Source organism: Vulpes lagopus, chromosome 23, assembly GCF_018345385.1.
Source record: "Vulpes lagopus strain Blue_001 chromosome 23, ASM1834538v1, whole genome shotgun sequence".
NCBI lineage: Eukaryota > Metazoa > Chordata > Mammalia > Carnivora > Canidae > Vulpes > Vulpes lagopus.
Window position 1 is genome coordinate 44,841,200 of NC_054846.1, and position 17,307 is coordinate 44,858,506.

Sequence of the window (17,307 nt, forward strand, 5' to 3'; positions counted from 1 at the left end):
TTTTTAGATATGTTTCTCCTCTTAATACCAATCATACAGTTGACCACAAATCCTTCATTTGATAGGGGATGAGAAAATAAGGAGCAGGAGCTCTAGAGGAAGCATTTTGCGTTGTAAGACTGAACTGATATTGAGGTAGAGATCACATTTTTGATTAAACATGGTTTTTTCTTCTTAACATTCTGATCAAAACCTGATCTTGATGATGTTTATATGACAGATCTTATTAATGGAATTAAAACACATAGGCAGAAACACATAGGTGGATATTATACTATTATTGCTTTTTTTTTTTTTTTGATAGCATGTATGGTGTTTTATGTTTCAGGTGTGACATTCTTATCACTTTTGTTGATTAATTTGAAGTTGACTTTGTTATTCAAGGGTTGCTTATTTTAGTTGTACATGGCTGAAGTACGTCCATTTAGGGTTCTTTGGTTCAAGCAGTAGGAGGCTTTGGCTAACTTAAATAATATACCAGAATGATAAGCTCATCTTCTTGAAATAAACGTTGAAAAACTGACTTTTAGAAAGAACAGACACTTTTAAGCGGCTCCAGGGATCTAGAGAGCAGGAAGCAATGGATAGTCTTTGTGGAGCCTCCGTTAAGCTAGATAGTTATCTAATTGTTTTTCCATTCATGTGATCACCCTGCTCATGATTCACATATCTCAAAGAGTCAGATCGGGACTGATTGACTTGGTTTGGGTTATTGCTTATTCTTTGCTAGGAGATAGCATGGTACCAAGCAAGATTGTATATGTTGGTGGAGGGTTGCTTTTTTCAAGGGAAGATCAAGGTACATGTTATTACAGGAAGGGGAATTAAATGTGTACAAGTTAAAAAAAAATCCATCAGACTGCTATAGTTTCTAGGGTGACATAATATTTAATCCTATAATGCAGTATTAACATTTCTTGGCTGAACCCAAACCTTTCAGCCTTTATAGATTTGCCATGATCAATTATTAGATGCTCATGAAGACTGCTTTGTTGTCTTTCCTCTACCTTTTGTTTATACCCTTAAATGACTGAATGATTTAAACCATGTAGCTTAATTACTTGTGAAGAAGGTTTTTCTTTGATTCCATTATTCATTTAGTGAATTATTTTTTCAGTGCTTGCAATATGCCAGGTACTGTGCAAGAAGCTGAGGTTTCAAAAATAAGCAAACAATGCCTTTTCCCTCCAGCCTTAAGAAATAAATGACATACTACATTGTGTGAGTTTAAGGTATACAATGTGATAATTTGATACATGTATATGCTGCAGAATGTTTACTACAATTATGTGTTAAATGCATCCTTAATCTCACATAATTGCCATTTTGTTGTGTTGTTGTGATAAGAACATTGAAGCTCTGCTGTCATAGCAGCTTTCACATACACAATATGGGAAAGCCCTCAAGTTCCATCCATGTTGCAAATATCAGGATTTCTTTTTTTTAATGGATGAATAATTTTATTTTATAAATATGTATTTTTATACACACACATACCACACACACTACAGATACCACATTTTCTAGTTATCTGTTGATGTACATTTAGATTGTTTCCATGTCTTGCCTATTGTGAATAATGCTGTGTGAACATGGGAGCAGTGCTACAGTGAACATGGGATATCTCTTCAAGATAATGATTTTGTTTCCTTCAGGTAAATACCCAGTAATGGAATTGCTGGATCATATGGTAGTCCTATTTTTAACTTTCTGAGGAATCTCCATACTGTTTTCAATAGTGGCCGTAATAGTTTATATTCCTGGCAGCAGTGTACAAGGCTTCCCATTTCTGCATATCTTCACCAACATGTGTTATCTCTCTCTTTTTTTAAATAATAGCCATTCTGACAGGTGTGAGATGATGTATCATTGTGGTTTCCATTTCCTCTGTGATTAGTGATGTTGAACACCTTTTAATGTAGTTGTTGGTCATTTGTATGTCTTTTTAGAAAAATGTCTATTCAAGTGCTCCACCCATCTTTAAATCACTTTTTTTTTTTTTTTTGCTATCAAGTTGTATGAGTTCCTTATATATTTTGGCTATTAATCCTTTATCAGACAGCTGATTCACAATACTTTCTCTCATTTTGTAGATTGTCTTTCATATTGTTTCTTTTGTTATGCAGAAGCTTTTTAGTTTCATTTAGTCCAACTTGTTTATTTTTGCTTTTGTTGCTTGTGTTTTTGATACATATCCAAAAATAATACCAAGACTAATGTTGGGGAGCTTTTCCCTTTTGTTTTCTTCTAGGAGTTATTTGGTTTCAGGTGTTAAATGTTTAAGTCCTTAATCCATTTTGAGTTGAGTGTCTGGTGTAAGATAGGGATCCAGTTTCATTCTTTTTTTCCTTTTTAAATATTTATTTATTTATTCATGATAGACAAAGAGAGAGACAGAGTCAGAGACACAGGCAGAGGAAGAAGCAGGCTCCATGCCGGGAGCCCAACGGGACTCGATTCCGGGGCTCCAGGATCGCGCCCCAGGCCAAAGGCAGGCGCCAAACCGCTGAGCCACCCAGGGATCCCTTCATTCTTTTGACTCCAGTTTTCCCATCATCATTTACTGAAAGAACTATTCTTTTCCCACTGAGTATTTTTGGCTCTCTTGTCAAATATTAGTTGACCATATACGTGTGAATTTATTGCTGAGTTTTCTGTTCTGTTCCATTGGTCTATATCCATTTTTATGCCAGGACCATATTGTTTTGATTACTGTTGCTTTGTAATATAATTTGAAAAGAGGAATTTGGTACCTCCAAACTTTGATCTTCCCTCTGAAGATTGTTTTGACTATTTGGGGTCTTTTGTATTTCCATATAAATTTTGGGATTGTTTTTCTATTTTTGTGAAATGTGCCTTTGAAATAATGGTAGGGATTGCACTGAATCAATGATGATTTTGGATAGTATGGACATATACAACATTGTCTTCTGATCCTTGAACATGAAATGTCTACCTTTTTTGTGTCTTGTTTGATTTCTTTCTTTGGCATCTTATAGTGTTCAGTATTTAGAGCTTTCACTTCCTTGGTTTATTCCTAAATGGGGTGCGTAGCTGGCTCAGTCAGTAGAGCATATATGACTCTTAACTTTGGGGTCATGAATTCATGCACCACTTTTGACATAGAGCTCACTTGAAAAAAATAAAGCCAATTCTTTAAAAAAAAAATTATTCTTAAGCATTTGTTCTTTTTGATGCTATCGTAAATGGGATTGCTTTCTTTGTTTCTTTTTCAGATAGTTTATTGAACTATAGAAATCCAGCTGATTTTTGTAGATTGACTTTTCTATCCTGCAATTTTACTGACTTTGTTTATTAAACCCTAGAGTGTTTAGGATTTTCTGTATACAAGATTATGTTATCAGCCGACAAAGACACTTTTTCTTTTCCAATTTGGATGCCTTTTATTTCTTTTTCTTGCTCTAGCTGGGACTTCCAATACTATGTCAAATAGAAGTCATGAGAATGAATACCCTTGTCTTTTTCTGATCTTGTAAGGAAAGCTTTCAGTCTTTCACTACCGAATATGTTAGCTCTTGGTTTTTCGTATGTGACCTTTATGTTGCGATGTGTATCTTTTATACCCAATTTGTTGAGCTTTTATTTTTTTTCAAGTAATTATGAAAGGATATTCAATTTTGCTAAATGCTTTTTCTGTTGCTATTGAGATGATGATTTTTGTCCTTCATTTTAGTAATGCAACATTTCACATTTATTGTTTTGCATATCCTTGAATACTAGGTAAAAATCCTATTTGATGATTTGTGTATGATCTGCTTAATGTACTATTGAATTCTGTTTACTAGTTTGTTGAGGATTTTTGTGTTTATAGTCATCAGGATATTAGCCTGTTTTCTTGTAGTATCTTTATCTTTGGTATCAGGATAATTCTAACCACATTAAATGAGTTTGGAAGTGTTCCCTTCTCTTTAGTTTTTTGGAAGAGTTTGAGAAGAATTGGTGTTAATTCTTTAAAAATTGGGTAGAATTTACCCATATAGGCATCTGGTCCTAAGCTTTTCTTTATTGGGGGTGTTTGATTATTGATTCAATCTCCTTGTTATTTGGTCTGCTCAGATTTATTTCTTTATGATTTGGACTTGGTAGATTGTATGCTTCTAGGAATTGGTCCATTTCTTAAAGGTTCTTCGATTTGTTGATGTATAATTGTTCCTCATAGTCTCTTATGATTTCATAAGTCTCATATGATTTCATCTCTGATCTTTAGCTTCTTCCTTCTGCTAACTTTGGGCTTAGTTCTTGTTTTTTTCATTCTTTGAAGGTAAAGTTAGATTGTTTGAGATCTTTCCTTTTTCTTAATTTAAGCATTTATCACTATAAACTTTTTTTGCTGCATTCCATACATTTTGGTATGTTGTATTTACATTTTCTTTTATTTCAAGATATTTCTTTGTTTCTCTATTCCTCTTTGACTCTTTGGTTGTTCAGCAATGTGTTGTTTATTCCACATATTTGTGAATTTTCCACTTTTCTTATTATTGATTTCAGTTTCATACTTTTGTGATTAGAAGAGATAGTACCATGATTTCAGTTCTTTAAAATTTGCTAAGACTTGTTTTGTAACCTAACGTATAATTTATCCTGGAGAATATACCATGTGCATTTGAGGAAAATGTGAATCCTATTGCTGTTGGGTGGAATGTTCTGTATATATCTGTTAGGTCCATTTCTTCTAAAGTATAGTGTTTCCTTATTGATTTTTTCTTCTTGGTGATTTATTCATTTTTGATAGTGGGGTTTTGAGGTCCCTTCCTATTGTTGTATTGCTCCCTGTTATCTCTTCAGATCTGTTGGTATTTGCTTAATACATTTAGTTTCTTCAGTGGTGGGTGCATATATATTTATAATTGTTATATCCTCATGATGACCCCTTTTTATTATATAATGACCTTTTTTGTCTCTTGTTACCATTTTTTACTTCAAGTCTATTCTGTCTGGTATGACTATAGCTACCCCTGCTCTCTTTTTGTTTCCATTTGCATGAAATGTTTTTCCATCTCTTCTCCTTGAGCTTATGTGTTTCCTTGAAGCTGAAATGAGTCTCTTGTAGCAGCATTTAGTTGGGTCATTTTTTTTTTTTTTTTAATCTATTCAGCCATTCTATGCTTTTTCATTGGAGTGTTTGATCTATTTATATTTAAAGTAATTAATGATAGGTAAGTACTTACTATTGTTGTCTTACTGTTTTCTGTCTGCTTTATGGTTTTTTTTGCTCCTTTCTTCATCTCTTGTTTTCTTTCTTTTTGAATTGGTGATTTTCGGTAGTGGTACACTTTGATTACCTTCTCTTTATTTTGTCTATATTTTAAGTTTTTGATTTTGGTTACCCTGCTTTTGGTTATTTTGAAATATCTTTTTTTTTATTTTTTTATTTTTTTTATTTTGAAATATCTTATGGATATAACAGTCTATTTTAAGCTGATCACAACTTAACTTTGGTCTCATAAAAGCCAAACAAATAAACTGCTCTTTCATTCCTCTCCTTCACACTTTGTGTCTTTGATGTCACAATTTACATCTTTTTATATTGTATATCAACTTAAACATTATTATAGCTCTAACTGTTTTTGTCTTTCAACCTTTATACTAGAGTTAACACACCACTATATTCCAGTATTAGAGTATTCTGGATTAGACTGTTTACTTGCCTTTACCAATGTGCTATTTGTTTTCGTAAGTTTTCATGTTACTAGTTAGTGTCCTTTAGCTTCAGCTTGAAGAACTCCTTTGAGCATTTCTTGTAAGGCAAGTCTAGTGCTGAAGAACTTCCTCAACCTTTGGGAAGGTCTTCATCTTGCTTTCATTTCTGAAGGCAACTGTGCTGGGTAAAACATTCTTGGTTGGCAATTTCTTTCCATTTTTTAATATATCACACTGTTCTCTCCTGACCTGCAAGATCTCTGCAGAGAAATCCACTGATAAACATGGGGGTTCCCTTATATGCAAGAATTTGTCTTCTCTTGCTCTTTTAAAATTCTCTTTGATTTTAAGCCATTTTTATTAAAATGTGTTTTGGAAAATTGGATTGAAAATGTGAGTGATCTATTAGCTTCATGAACTCTGATGTCCAGCTACATCTATCTCCCAAGTTTGAGAAGTTCTCAGCCACTATTTCTGTAAATGAACTTTCTACTCTATTCTCTCCTATTTCTCTTTTGTGGACTCCCATAATGTATACCTTGCTTCTCTTAGTGTTGTCTTACAAGACCCATAGATTTCTGCTTGCCTTTTTATTTATTTATTTTTCTGACTGGTTAATTTCAAAATATCTGTCTTCAAGCTCACTGATCATTTCTTTTCCTTGTTGAATTTTTCAGATTACTTATCGTATTCTTCAGTTCCAAAATTTGTTTGTTCTTTTGTTTTCTGTCTCTTTGCTGAACTTTTCATCTTCTTGTATTATTTTTCTGGTATTGTTAAATTGTTTTCCTGTGTTCTTTTGTAGCTTTCTGAGCATCTTCAGAATGATTACTTTGAATACTTTTTTGGGCAATTTCTGGATCTCCATTTCTTTAGGGTTAGTTAGTTATTTTGGAGGTTTACTATATTCCTTTGAGCTATGTTTTCTTGATATTTTGTGAGCCTTGTAGCTTTGTGTCTGTGCATTTGAAGAATCAGTCACCCCTTCTTGACTTTATAGACTGATTTCAGTAAGGGAAGACATTCATCTACAGGTGGGGCATGCTAGAGTATGTTGTATCCCTGAGTCTAGTGGTACAGGGTACCAATGGAGGGGCGTGTGGCAGTACTGGGTCCTCAGTGGCTGTTGTGGCTCATTGGTTAAAGCCATTGAGGTCCACAGCTTCAACAAATGTGTGTTTTTTGTCTAGCATTGTGGAGGATCTGCAGCATCTTTGAGGACTGTTGAGGTCTTCAGCACCTCCAGGTTCAGGAGTTAGGTTCCAGGGCAAGCGGTGGTAGTGGCTGGAACTTGTGATGTTCACATACTCCGCTGCAAAGACCAGTTACAGGTGCAGCTACTGGCAGGTGTGGTTGCAAACACACATGTAATGGTGGGGCTGAGGGCATGTAGACAGCTGCAGGGCCTTGGCTGTAGGTGTGCGCTGTTGTGCTTGCTGTACCTTGCTATGAGTTGCATGGCAGTGGAGGACAGTGATGGGGTTGGGCCAGCATGTGCAAGTACACAGCTCAAGGGGCTAGCTGCAAGTGATTTAGTAGTACAGGCCAGTGACAGAAGATAGGGCCTGATCTGGACCCACAAGAAGCTATGATAGCCTTGGCTGTTGGTGTGCTCTTCTTCTCCTCTTTGGTTGCAGTCTTTCCCAAAATGTGCATGTATATGCATGTGACAAGGGAAGCTGGAATATGTCCATATTCACTCCAATACATGGGAGAACCCCATTCTCTAACCCCTCCCCCTGCCCTACATCACCATTGTAGCCTAGTACCCCCCCACCCCCCACCCCCCACATACACAGGGCAGGGAAAGGCTCAGGGGCAGCTGAATGGATAATGGTGCCAAGGTCTCATCACACCACAAACTTATTCTTGGCTAGGGAGTTGCTCTTGGTGGCCGTGTCTGCATGAGCCTGGTACCCAATGACAATCTTCGTAGAGAGGCCCACACGCTCCTTGTAGACCCGCCCAATGTGCAGCACGCCCTCCTGGTTCTCTGCCTCCCTCGGCCACACGGCAATCTTGTCTGCCTTGGTTCGAATGTTGATAACAGCCCCACACACCTCCCGGCTGGTGCTCCTCAAAGCTCTCCCCGATCAGACACAGCTGGTACCAGACGTCAGGCCAGTGGCATGCAAGTACACAACTGGATGGGCTTAGCTGAGCATATGTATATCAGTGGAGGTCAGCTATGAGATTCTAGGCTGGTTTTTTTTTTTTTTTATTTTTTTTAATTTTTTTATTATTATTATTTTTTTAATTTTTTATTTATCTATGATAGTCACAGAGAGAGAGAGAGAGAGAGAGAGAGAGAGGCAGAGACACAGGTGGAGGGAGAAGCAGGCTCCATGCACCGGGAGCCTGATGTGGGATTCGATCCCGGGTCTCTGGGATCGCGCCCTGGGCCAAAGGCAGGCGCCAAACCGCTGCGCCACCCAGGGATCCCTAGGCTGGTATTTTGAACTCAGCAGCCACAGATGCCTGGACTGGCTGCTGGGGTAATTCCCAGACTCAAGGGGGCAGGTGAGAGGAAGGAATATATGTGGGAGACTCAGGCAGCTGGTGTTTGTGAACTCAAATACCTGTTGGGCAAAAAGCTAGTGAAATATGCAGATGTCTGAGGGAGAAGCTGGCTTTGGTCTGGTTTGGTCTTGTCTTTTATTTTTTTTTTTTAAATAGGCTCCACACCCAGTTTAAAGCCCAGTGTGGGGCTTGACCTCATGACCCTGAGATCAGACTTGAGCTGACATAAAAAATTGGACGCCTAACTGACGAGCCATCCAGGTGCCTTGGCTATTGTTTTTATCAATGGATAAAGTTTCCAGTGCCCTCTGCAGAGCAGGTTACTGGGAACTGTCATTGTTCCCACTATATGGCTGCTGATAGTTGACTTTGCTCTCCCTTTTCTGGCAAGAGGAACTCTTTCTATCTAGGGAATTCCCTCTTGGTACTGAGCAATGCTGGCCTAGGGGAATAGATGATGCAGGCAAAATGAAACTGTTTTCCTTCCCTTTTTGTGTAGTTTTTCTCCATTTTTCCCCTGCGTAGCTGAAATTTTTTAAATGAATTCAAGGTCTCTATCTTAAAGCTATTTTTTGTTCATGGATGGCTAGATAATACAAGGTGAAACGTTAACAGGGTATTGTATTGGATAATAGTAAAGTAGACCGTGATGAACAAACTTTAGAAGACAATTCTCTATTGATGTCTTCTGTTTCTGCATATCTTGCAAGTAAAGCAGTAACTGTGCTTTGTTCTGGACTATCTTTTCAAGGATGATTTTGTAGTGTATAGTCTTCATAGACAGAGATAGTGTTTTCCTTCCAAGGAAACGGCAGGCATATTTGCTCCCATCATAAAAAATATGGATTTCTGGAATGCCTGGGTGGCTCAGTGTTTGAGTGTCTGCCTTTGTGGGTTCAGAGCATGATCCTGGAGTCCCAGGATTGAGTCCCACATTGGGCTCCCTGCATGGAGCCTGCTTCTCCCTCTGCCTGTGTTTCTGCCTCTCTCTCTCTCGCTCTCTCTCTGTCTCATGAATAAATAAATAAAATCTTTAAAAAATTTATAGATTTCCTAAGCTCAGAGTGCTTCTGTATTGTAACCCACTCTTTCTAATAGGCATCTATTGGACCTATGCACATGGCTTCCTTGGGACTTGGAATGGCTAAGATAACTAGATAACTAGAAAAGGTGGGAAAGGTAATCATTTGAGAGAATTCTCTAAATTGATAGTTGTACATCTATTTTTAAGTTTTACTTCATTTATAGAACTAACACTAGAGATCTCATGATGTATCATAGCTGTGGCTTAAGTAAGAATGGTCCTCAACTATAATATGCACATCTGTGCTCAATGAAAATGCCTTTCCATTCAAAGGCTGGAGGCGTGTGATTGTGTGTGGGTGTATTTCAGTAGTAATAAAATATTTAAGATGTATAAATATTGCTTTGAATACTCGAACTGATTTTTTAAAAATGTAGGTTAAAAAGGCTTTCACGAAATTTGAAAAAAAACTTAGAAAACTGTACTATTTAAAAAATTTTTTTAAAGATTTTTATTTATTTATTCATAGAGACACACACACACAGAGGCAGAGACACAGGCAGAGGGAGAAGCAGGCTCCATGCAGGGAGCCCGACACGGGACTTGATCCCGCATCTCTGGGATCATGCCCTGGACTGATGGTGGCGCTAAACTGCTGAGCTACCCAGGCTGCCCCTGTACTATGTTTTATTGGTTTGTTGCAGGTCTTGTAAGTTGCATAGCAGTGATTATGTCAGCAATATTTAGACAAGTGGTAAAACCACTGGCTGTCATGTTGTAGAATATTAGAGTTGTCAGGAGTCTTAGTAATGGCCATTTTAACTTCACAATCTTCCTTATGAGGGAACTGAGTTCCAGAGATAGAAGTAAAGTAGTTTGTCTAAAGGTCCACAGCTAGTTCTTAATAGAAATGTGGACTTGAAAGGAAGTTTACTAATATTCTTTTTGTCTCACCATGCTACATTGGGCAGGGAAAGTGAATGCCCTGAGAATGGACAAAGAGATCAAAAGTCTGTGTCAAGGTCTTACGATTTTTGGTATGGTGATGTGAGAGGACTTTAACTGGTACATTGATGAGCATTTTAACTTTTTAGAGTTATATATATTATGTGTGTTAGAACAAAATGGAACTTGTGACTCAAATCGGTAAATTTATGGATTTTTTAGATAAGCTTAATTAAATTTAAAACAAATATGGGTAAAAAAAATTAACTGGATGCTGGTAGTACTGGCAAAAGTTATGAAGTTGGTATACCAATAACTATTGAGAAACCCTCATAGGGGCACCTGGGGGGTTCAATGGGTTAAGTTTCTGCCTTAGGCTCTGGTAAGGATCCCAGGGTCCTGGGATGGAGCCTTTCACCAGGCTCCCTGTTCAGTGGGGGTCTACTTCTCTCTCCCTCTGCCTACAGCTCCCTCTGTTTGTGTTCGCTCTGTCTCTCTCAAATAAAGATACAAAATCTTTAAAAAAAAAGAAAGATTAAATGACATGTGTTAAAGATGTTAGCCTTGCTTAGTAGTTGCTCCTTCCTTTTCTCTGTGACTGAATTAGTAATTTATGCCCCAAATAGAGAAAAATTATTATAGAAATTACTTTTTCTAGAAACTTTTAATGTAGACAGTGAGGCACTGATTTCCCAAACAATGACTAGAGTACTGATAACAAAAGGAACAAAAGAGGGAACAGAGTCTTCTTTAAACTTTGCATTTGACTTGTAACTATGTTTAAATTTGGATGCCCGCCTAGCTTTAGTGAAATGTGGAGAAAGGAGTCTTTAGGATTATGACACAGTGTACTCTTTTACAAAAATTTTATTAGACTTTTTTGATCAGAGAAGTAACAAACTGTTTAAAAACTTTTTAAAATGGCAGAAAAAGTGCCTTTTTTCTCAAGCCTGCTCCCTAGGGCCAACTGTCATTAAGTTTGTATTTAATTACCATTTTGGGGATCCCTGGGTGGCGCAGCGGTTTAGCGCCTGCCTTTGGCCCAGGGCGCGATCCTGGAGACCCGGGATCGAATCTCACGTCGGGCTCCCGGTGCATGGAGCCTGCTTCTCCCTCTGCCTGTGTCTCTGCCTCTCTCTCTCTCTCTCTCTCTCTCTCTGTGACTATCATAAATAAATAAAAATTAAAAAAAGAAAGTTTAATTACCATTTTGACTTGAAGAAATAAACTTAAAAAAAAAAGATATTTATTTACGTCTCAGAGAGAGAGAGAGAGAGCATAAGCACAGAGAGTGGCAGAGGGAGAGGGAGAAGCTGACTCCCCCTGAGCATGGAGCCCAATGTAGGGCTCCATCTCAGGACCCTGAAATTATGACCTTGAGCTGAAGGCAAATGCTTAACTAACTGAGCCACCCAGGTGCCCCAGAAATAAACTTTTTAATTCGTAGATTAGCATTTTGATGAGGGAGCAGAAGGCAAGTTGAGGACAAAGCACAAGCTGACACCTCACAGCCTCCCCTCCATCCCACTCCTGGGTGGGATGTGTGTGACATTCCTCCAGGAAACATCCAACTATCTTAATGTTAATGCTCTGCTAGAGGGAAAAACAGCCTTAGCTTGATAATTGCTGAGCCTCCAGTATCCTGAGTGTCTTCTTTAGCAAAATCACAGCCCTTTTGGACACCTCCCTTTTTCCTTACCTCCCTCAATTCCCAAGTATATAATCAGCCACTCCTCACAACCCTAGTGCAGCAGCTCTTCCTGCCCACGGATCCTATCCCTGTGCTTTAGTAAAACCACCCTTTTTGTACCTAAGACATCTCAAGAATTCTTCCGTGACCAGTTCGCTCTTGAACCCCAACATTTCGCATCAATTACATTTTGTAAAGACTGAATTAACATACAAAAGGCAAAGAAGATACAGTAAAAAAAGTCAAATCATAACATGACTAATTTAATAGAGGTAGCAGGAAGCAGAAAAGAAAGAAAATTAAGGATAATGCCCTAAATTCCTTACCTTTGATAATAGGAAGCTGAGTGAGACATTGCTAATAGGTCAAGAAACAAGTTTTTGATATTTTCTTGAAGCTAAAGACTATAACTAAACATATATAACAAAAAAATCCTAGAGGGAGAGGGTGATTGATTAGAGGCTTAAGGTATAAGCACAGTAATTTCCCCCATTTTTCAGAAGTGAAAATCAAAAGATGTTTAAATTGATGTAGTTTTGGAATGTTAGGTCTGGAGCTGATGGCCAGTTGAGTTCTTGAGACACTTTTGGTGCAAAAAGGTGATTTTATTAAAGCATGGAGATAGGTCCTTTGGCAGAAAGAGTTGCTGCACTGGGGTTGTGAGGAATGGCTGATTATAAACTTTCAAGTTGGAAGAGGGTTAGGGATAGTGTAAGTTTAAGAAATTTGGAAGCAAGGTTTCCAGGACCTTGAGAGGCTAGCCGTTTGTTAGGAAAAGGCCATTTACTACTGGTTAGTAAAACCTTCCTCATGAGACCCTTCAGATGATATCAGTGGGCCATGTTTAGAGGATTGTTAACTATATCTTGGGGTGGGGGTGGAGGGCAGATCATAAAGATAAAGGAAGTTTTCAAAGGGATTTTTTTATAGGATTCTGAACATTAACCTGGGCTAATGTCAAGCTAAGGTTGCCTTTTGCCTCTGGTAAGATGTTAACATTGAAGCCCCTAAGCTTCTTGAGGAAGGTCATTCTGCCTGTCTCAAGGACTTGTCTATAAGCTGTAATTTATAAGGAAGTTTAGTATTTTTCTTTTGCCTTTGTTCTCCACATCAGTAATTAAATGGGGTAATTTTGCAAATTGAAAAGCAATAATTGAGACTCATTCATTCTATAAATATTGATCCTCTAATATTGAAGTACCCCAGGGATCTGAACTTGGTCCTTTTTTCTGTCTGCACAAATAACCCAGGAACTCTCATCCAGTCTCATAGTTTTAAATTTTTAAATATGAGAGGGTGGAGGTGCGGGGCAGAGTAAAAATAATAAGCTTTACTGTGGGATCAAACTTAAGTTATCAACTTAAAATAGACTGCTATAGTTAGCAGTTGTTATATGTAAGCCTCATGACAACCACAAAATAAAAACCTATAGTAAATGCACAAAAGATGAAGAGAAAGGAATATAATCATACCATTGAAGAACGTCACCAAACCACAAATGAGGAGAGTAAGAGAAGAAGAGAGGAATGGAGAGGAATTATGAAAATAGCCAGAAAGCAATGAACGAAATGGCAATAAGCACATACTTATCAATAATTATTTTTAAAAATTACTATTTTAAATCTGATTTAAATAACAACAAAAACGAAAAACAAGACCCATCTGTATGCTGCCAAAAGAGCCCCACTTGAGATGTTAGGACACACAAAGTTTGAAAGGGGAGGGATGGAAAGATATTTCATACAAATGGAAACTAAGCGAAAGCTGGAGTAGCTATACTTATGTCAAACAAAATAGATTTTAAAACAAAAACTGTAATAAGACAAAGATGGGCATCATATAATGATAATGATATCAATCCAACAGGAGGATGTAACATTTGTAAATATTTATACACCAACATCAGAGCATTTACATATATAAAACAAGTATTAACAAGACCTGAAGAAGACAGTGACACAATAATAATAAGGGACATTAATACCCCGATATCATGGATAGATGGTCCAGACAGAAAAGCAACAGGAAAACACCACTCTTAAATAATGTGTCAGACCAGGTGGAATTAATAGACATAATCAGAACATTACATCCCAAACCAACAGAATGTACAGTCTTCTCAAGGACACATGGAACATTCTCCAGAGTAGATCATATATGTTAAGCTACAAAACAAGTCTTAAGAGTATTGAAATCATATTAAGCATTACTTTTACTACAGTGGTTAGAAACTAGAAATGAATTACACGAGGAAAACTGGAAAATTTACAAATTTGTGGAGATTAGATAACATGCTACTGAGCAACTGTATGAGTCAAGAAATCAAAAGAGAAAAAAAATACCTCAAGACAAAAATGGAAATCTATCAAAATTTGTGGGATACATCAAAAGCCATCCTAAGAGAGAAGTTCATAGTGATAAATGCCTATCTCAAGAAACAAGAAAAGTCTCAAACAACCTAACTTTACACCTTGAGGTAATATAAAAAGAACAAACTAACCCCAAAGTTAGTAGAAGGAAGGAAATAGCAAAGATTAGAGCAGAAATAATGAAATGGAGACTAAAAAGACAGTAGAAAAGATCAATGAAACTAAGAGCTGGTTCTTTGGAAAGATAACAAAATTGGCAAACCTTTACCTAAACTTGCTAAAGAGAAAAAGGACTCAAAATCAGAAATGAAAAAGGAGATACTACAACTGATACCACAGAAATACAAAGGATCATAAGAGACTACCACGAACAATTATAATCATATGCCAACGAATTGGACAATCTAGAAGAAATGGACAAATTCCTAGAAATATATAAGCTATCCAGACTAAATCATGATGAATAGAAAATCCGAACAGATCAATTATTAGTAAAGAGATCGAATAAGCAGTAAAAACTTCCTACAAGCAAGAGTCCAAGATTATATGGCTTCTCTTGTATATTCTACCAAACATTTAAAGAAGAATTAATATCAGTCCTTCCCAAACTCTTCCAAAACATAACAGAGGAGAAAACTCTTCTCAATTCCTTTTGCAAGGCCAGCATTACCCTGTTACCAAACTAGGTAACCACAAGAAAAGAAAATTACAGGCCAGTATCCCTGAGGGACATAGATGTAAAAATCCTGAAAATTTTTTTAGCAAAACTGAATTAAACAATGCATCAAAAGGATCATACACTATGATCAAGTGGGTTTATTCCAGCACTGCAAGGATGGTTCAGCATCCACAAATTAGTCATTGTGGTATGCCATATTAATAAACTACAGTATAAAAAAATTTCCATAGATGCAGAAAAGGCATTTGACAAAGTTCAACATCCTTTCATCTCAACAATGTAGATATAGAGGGAATGTGCCTCAGTATAACAAAAGCCATATATGCGAAGTCCACAGCTAACATCATATTCAGTGATAAACAGCTGAAAACTTTCCCCCTACGGTCAGGAACAAGGCAAGGATGCTTGCGCTTGACCTTTTATTCAATATAGCATAAGAAGTGAACCCTTAAAGTGGAATAGATAGGATGAAAAAAATTGGTAAAATACTTTTGGAGTTGAAGCTTCCTATGGGTGTTTTATTTTTAGTATTGTCAATTTCTAGGATAATATCTGTCAATATTCAAATATGAATTTTAGTGTGCATCTCAGACATAAATAATTTTTGTATCTGTTTTGGATTATTATTTATTCATATAGGCAATTGCAGTGACAATTCATTGCAACAAATGTTTACTAAATATGTACCATGAACTAGCACTGGGTAGATAAATGAGTAGAATGCAGTCTTTGTCCCTGAAGAGTAGATCATGAGAACAAAAAATTACAATGCATTGTAATATATATAGTGAAGAAGTATACCTGAGGTTTATAAATTGAAAGTCCACTTAGCTTAGGCTAGTTGTGTATTGGTTATATCAAAGAAACCAAATAACAGCCCTCCAAAGCCCAATTAAAAAGTATTAATATCAGCATTTATATTTCAGTGCAGCCTTTTATACTTGGTAAAACAAGAAAATGTTTTTGGAACTTCAAGAAATGATCACAATTCTGCTGTCTTACTGATTTTGGTTTTGTTGGCGCTCTTAAGGAAGGGTTATTAAAGAGGTTATTAGAGACTTTTGAATATATAAACTTATTATATGAATTCAGATTGGAGATTTTGTTAGAATTCAGAAGAAAAACATTTGTAATAAAGACATACTTCTAAGACTTTTAGAAATAAAAAGAGCTATAGAAGTGATACATATTCTTTGTAAAAATGGGGAAACAAACACAGAGTATTTTATATATAGTGTTCTGTAATTTGCCTTTTTCACCTAATGTGGCCTTCTTTCTAGTTTATATATAAAGAAAATACGTAACGAGTATGTAAAAACCTACCTAATTTTTAGAAATTGCTGCACAATATTCCATTGTATGTCTATAGTATAAGATAAACAAACTCCTAATGATTGACATTAAGGTTGTTCCAGTTTTTTTTATATCTTTACTTTGTTGAATATGTTTATTTATCTTTGTATAAATAAAAAGAAATAAATATGTTTATTAAAGAATAAATATGTTTATTTATCTTTTGCATTTGTATAAACACGTGTGGCATAATTATTAGCCTTGCAATTACTGGATTAAAGTGTACATATTTTAAATTGCCCTTCCAAAAATTGTTACGATCTATATTCCTCTCACAAAAGTATATGAGAATGGCTGTTTTCCTTCATTCTTGCCAATGTTAGCAATATTAGCACACTTTTTAGTTTTTGCCAATGTGATCATGAAAAAAAGAACATTTTTTTAAAAAAATTTTTTTTTTAAAATTTTTTTATTTATTTATGATAGTCACAGAGAGAGAGAGAGAGAGGCAGAGACACAGGCAGAGGGAGAAGCAGGCTCCATGCACCGGGAGCCTGATGTGGGATTCGATCCCGGGTCTCCAGGATCGCGCCCTGGGCCAAAGGCAGGCGCCAAACCGCTGCGCCACCCAGGGATCCCCGAAAAAAAGAACATTTTATTTCCTTAATTGTAAATAGATTTAAACATCTTTTTAAATTTTGAACAATCTCATCATATCTGTAACTTGTTCTTGCTATTCTTCACTTGGTATATAGATATATTTTTTCTTCTCTTTCGTTTTTCTCTGAACCTGAAAGCATTCTTTAAAGCACATGTCAAAATTTGTTTTCTCCATTATTGGATTTCCCAATAACCTCAGCCTAGGATGATTTCTCCCTCCCAATAGGCTTACTGCTTTATTTTCCATTTATCACAGTTTTATACTAGTCCTAATACGTATGATTTTTTTTTTCTTCTAGGATTTCCAAATTTACAGGATGGCTGAACATTAATGGAAAGAGAAGCATAAACTTACCTTCTTTCACTATGGATGCAGGTTTGGCAGATGGAGAACCCGATCAAACTTCGGTAAGTGGTTCAAATACAGTGTAAATACATCTACAGCTGTGAAGTGTTTGATTTTACT

General features: G+C 36.5%; 1 protein-coding gene across 7 annotated transcripts in view; it reads left to right on the forward strand.

The window, feature by feature from the left end:
- Positions 1–17,307, forward strand: part of OSBPL8 (oxysterol binding protein like 8) — a 147,779-nt gene that overhangs the window by 23,549 nt on the left and 106,923 nt on the right. For 6 of the 7 annotated variants that reach the window (XM_041737924.1, XM_041737927.1, XM_041737925.1 and 3 more), the window contains one exon: positions 17,141–17,249. In XM_041737924.1, coding sequence (XP_041593858.1) covers positions 17,208–17,249 — 42 coding nt within the window. In that variant the 5' untranslated portion in view covers positions 17,141–17,207. Of the gene's footprint in view, positions 1–17,140; positions 17,250–17,307 lie in introns of those variants that run through there. The other variant, XM_041737930.1, reaches the window with a different exon arrangement.